The 4,199-nt window shown below is 31.4% G+C and overlaps 1 protein-coding gene across 1 annotated transcript; it reads right to left on the bottom strand.

Moving 5' to 3' along the window:
* Positions 1 to 1,007: 1,007 nt before the first annotated feature.
* LOC112513524 lies at positions 1,008 to 1,892 on the bottom strand. Its single transcript, XM_025119812.1, has one exon. It carries the CDS (start codon positions 1,608 to 1,610, stop codon positions 1,116 to 1,118), a length of 495 nt encoding a protein of 164 aa, XP_024975580.1. The 5' UTR covers positions 1,611 to 1,892; the 3' UTR covers positions 1,008 to 1,115.
* Between the last annotated feature and the right edge of the window lie 2,307 nt (positions 1,893 to 4,199).

Raw genomic sequence — 4,199 nt, 5'->3', positions numbered from 1 at the left:
TAACATGTTTTGGATTGTTCAAGGACTTATTTGTTCCAAAAATTGTCCAATGACTTATTTAACATTTTTTGGAATGTCTAAGGACTTATTTAACATATTTTGGAATGTCCAAGGACTTATTTGTTCCAAAAAATTGTCCAAGGACTTATTTAACATGTTTTGGAATGTCCAAGGACTTATTTGTTCCAAAAAATTGTCCAATGACTTATTTAACATGTTTTGGAATGTTCAAGGACTTATTTGTTCCAAAAAAAGTCCAAGGACTTAATCATTTTAAACAAGAAAGTTTATTAGTTTTGTTGTACTTTTCCCTTGTTTTATATGTATTCAGTTCATAATATGAAAAATTTTTGCTGTATTTTTGTTCATAAACACATATGAAAATACTTACATTATGAAACAAATATATACAAAACAAAACACATTTTGAAACAATTATATGTTAATCAACACACTAAATTTAAGTCGTCGATCGTGTGAAATAACACATGATACATTGGTTTTCAAGATTATCAAAATTTTATAGGTTTTCAAATGGGGTCTGGTTTACGTCTATCCATAAAAGGGTTGTTTGTTTACCTCTTGATAGTTCCATTAAGAGGCAACCTCTGTATCGTTAAGAGGTGAATCTTGTTTGACAAAAAAAATCTGCTTCTTAATGGTTTTAAAACCCTSTAAATAATTTTGTATCATGAATCTCCCTTAACTATTAAGAGCCCTAATTTCATTGTACACAATTATCAAACAATTATATTTCATTTTGCATTATATCATGATAGCCTCTTAATTATTTTGACCACTTAATCATTCTGTACCAAACCATTCATCAATTTCCAAACAACCCTTAAATAAATCTAAAACCCTAATTTTATATTTGTTCTTCAAAATCATTTTCTTGGGATTTAAATATGATTATTTAAATGGTAAAAACAAGATAAATTAGAATAAAAAACAAGATAAATTAGAATAAAACTACAAAATTAATTATTATAATTTTAACAATAAAATTTGCAAACATCCCCGTCACTACAACAGTTTATAAGCATTGCCAATTTGTACGGTACAACATTCTAAAGCAAGGGCAAATTCGTAATTATATAATAGTTAATTAATTATCATTGAAGATGTAAAAACCGGGCCAGTTGGGTCGGGTTGACAATGCCGGGTATATGGGCTCCATTTTTGGCCTTCAGAAGAGCCGAAACCTCGGCGTAGCTTTCAAACTTTCTTTTCTCACCCGGCTTCGGCTCGGACGTCTTTCCCTTTTGGGTAACAGATGGTTGTTTCATCGGCTTTCTAAGATCGGCTGAATGAGCCGCGGCAGAAACAGGCAGTGCATCAGCGCGAGCCGGATCCCACGGCTGACCAAACAGCGTGCCTTTGGTGAGGAACTCATGAGCCAGGTAGCCAGCCAGGAGTTTATTATCAGCCGGAGGTCGAACAGGCTTGGAAGCTCTGATCGGAGGCGTGGCTCGGGGTATGATCGGCTTGGCTAACTTGGGTATTATTGTTGACGGCTTGAGAAAGTCAAACGTTTCCTCTCTCTTTTTTGGCTTATTTGAAGCCAAGGGAGTCAATTGTCTGGGCGTGTGGCTCATTGTAGCTTGCATGAGCGTCAGCCACGTCAGCAACTACCGTATCCGAACTTTCCGAAAATACCCCCAAATTGACGGATTGAAAAAGAACAAGCGAATAAGAAATCCAGGGGTAAAATCGTAATTTACCACCATAAATTTTTTGGAAATTTTCGGATCAGAAAGAGAAAAATATAACCGAGAATCAAGTGGATCTGCTACCAAATCGGAGCACGGCGGAGAACGGCGGAAGAGGGAGGTGGGCAGCGGAGGAGGGGAGGGGGTGGGGGGGGAGGAAAGAGAGAAAAAGATAAGAGAAAAAGGTGTKGGGGAGTGTAGGATGCGGTGGGTTGTTTATATAGGGAAATGATTAACCTATTGCCCCTGGTTTTGCTCAAAATTACAGATAAAACCGGAAGGCATCTCAAATGACAGAAATGCCCTAAATATATTTTCATTTAACCCCCCTTAAATAATAAGTAATGTCGATTCACCCAAAGAATTGACCAAAATAGTCAATTATTTCTAACCGACTTCACTTTTTAGCCATTTTTTAAAAATAATTCTTATTTTAGCCAGAATTTTACATAAAACGCCTTATGCATTTACGTAAAGCTTGTAATTAAATTTAAAAAAATACGCAAATTTATGTAAGAAACCCATTCTGACAGAAAATTTTTTAGTCTTGAAATAGGCTTTAYGAAAACATATAAGACATTTACGTAAACTCTGGCTAAAATAAAAATTTGGTTCAAAAAATGACTAAAAAGTGAATTTAATTAAAAATATTGACTATTTTARTAAGTTTCCCCTTCTTTCTCTCTCTCAAAAAGCAGAGTACATGAAAAATAATTTGAGCAAGTACATTTTTTAAAAAATTATAAAATATTGAAATATCGTTAAGGTTTCGTGAAAAAATTACTCTGTTTGTTACTTAAATTGAGTGTCTACATTTTTATTTTAGTTTGTCTCAAAATAAATGTCAATTTTCAAGAAGTTGTCACTTTCTTATTCTACTCTATATTATAAATAGTAAAAGTGTCTGTTAATTACTTAAAAAGTGTAATAATTACACATATAAAACTATGTGTTATTTTCACTATAAACATTTATTTTGGGACGTAAAAAGTGCAAATTAATAAAAGAATATCAACGATTCTCGTTTGGTCTGCGGGATTTGATAGGATTTAGAATTAGATTCCATTCGAATGTCGTATTTGGTTTAAAAGAAGAACGGAAAAATTGAAATTCTATCGACATCAGATTTGAAAATTCCATGTAGGCTGTTGATATTTCACTGGGTTTCAGAAATTTTGTTTGTAATAATATTTTAAAATATGTTATATTTTATAATAATCAATTAATAAAAGGTAATTTCATTACTTTATAATTTGTTTTCATAAATTATATATAAAAGAATTAAATTTAATTTAATTCCAAATAAGCAAATCCTACGAACCAAACACACAAAATTTTCCAAAATTTTCCAAATCCAAATCACCCCATGAATCCAAATCCCTAGAAACATTTCATCAAACCAAACGCCCAATAAAAGCATTATAAAATGCAAATATCAGGTCTCAAAATTGCGCCTTAATCGAGTCGTATTTAACCCTAGTTATAATTAGGATCTGATATCAGAATCTTGTATGTTTAATTTATCTGCCATATAATACGCTTAACTCGAGACGATACAGCCTGGTTTGAGGGTTGCTGGTTAAAAAAACCCATTTTTGCTCAAACAGGTACAATCATACCTGCATTCGATAGGTAGAATAAATGCAAATGGATAATGTGTAAAAAGCCATATGTATCTTACACGTTAAAAATGTACTATCAATCTAAATTGACTTTGAAAATAAAACTATGGTCTTCTTTTCCAATTCCTACAGAATATCATAAAAGCTGTAAGATTCTTTCAATGCGTTTTTATAAAAATTAATGCATAATTTATCTGTTTTTGCAGTTTTAAAATAACTCMGGTTTTCATTGAATATTTTCAGTGATTAAGATAAGACCTAAGAATAAATAAGATTCTGATAAAAATCGAACATATGATCTCTACGATTACGATAAACAGCGTACCGTTAATAAATTTGTGATAAAAGAAAATGACTATTTTACCCTTTAAACAAATTTAAATTTTAATATGTAGAAAATTTAGTGAGAAAAAAGATCTCATAAAAAGGGGAGAATTATTCCTTTTAGGTTATTGCCTTTTTAGGAACAAATATTCCTCCTACGATTTATTTATATTTGAAATTAATATTTTTTTTAAAATTATTTCCATATGAATTATTTATACTTTAAAAAACGAAAAATAAAGTTAACTTTATATATTGTGATAATTATGAGAATTATTATCGTAAGGTATTCTTTTACCTGATATTTTTTTTTTCAATCTAAAGCTATAATTTAATGTATTGATTAACATATATTTGTTTTATTATGTGTTTGTTTCATATGTATTCGATTCATTATGTGAAACTTTTTAGTTGCATTTTTTTATTAACCTGGATATCCAACCCGCTATGCGAGCCGACTAATCCCATGATGACCACCTGCTTTGCAGATAGCCCGGAGCCACCGTATTTGAACCTCCGTGGCCACAAGTGGATTTTTATT

The sequence above is a fragment of the Cynara cardunculus genome (genome assembly GCF_001531365.2).
Source record: "Cynara cardunculus var. scolymus isolate 2C chromosome LG 5, CcrdV1, whole genome shotgun sequence".
Taxonomy (NCBI): Eukaryota; Viridiplantae; Streptophyta; class Magnoliopsida; order Asterales; family Asteraceae; genus Cynara; species Cynara cardunculus.
This window is presented reverse-complemented; position numbering and strand designations above follow the sequence as displayed.

Coding starts and splice junctions, on each gene's coding strand:
- LOC112513524 (XM_025119812.1), bottom strand. CDS start 1,610: ATGCAAGCTACAATGAGCCACACGCCCAGACAATTGACTCCCTTGGCT.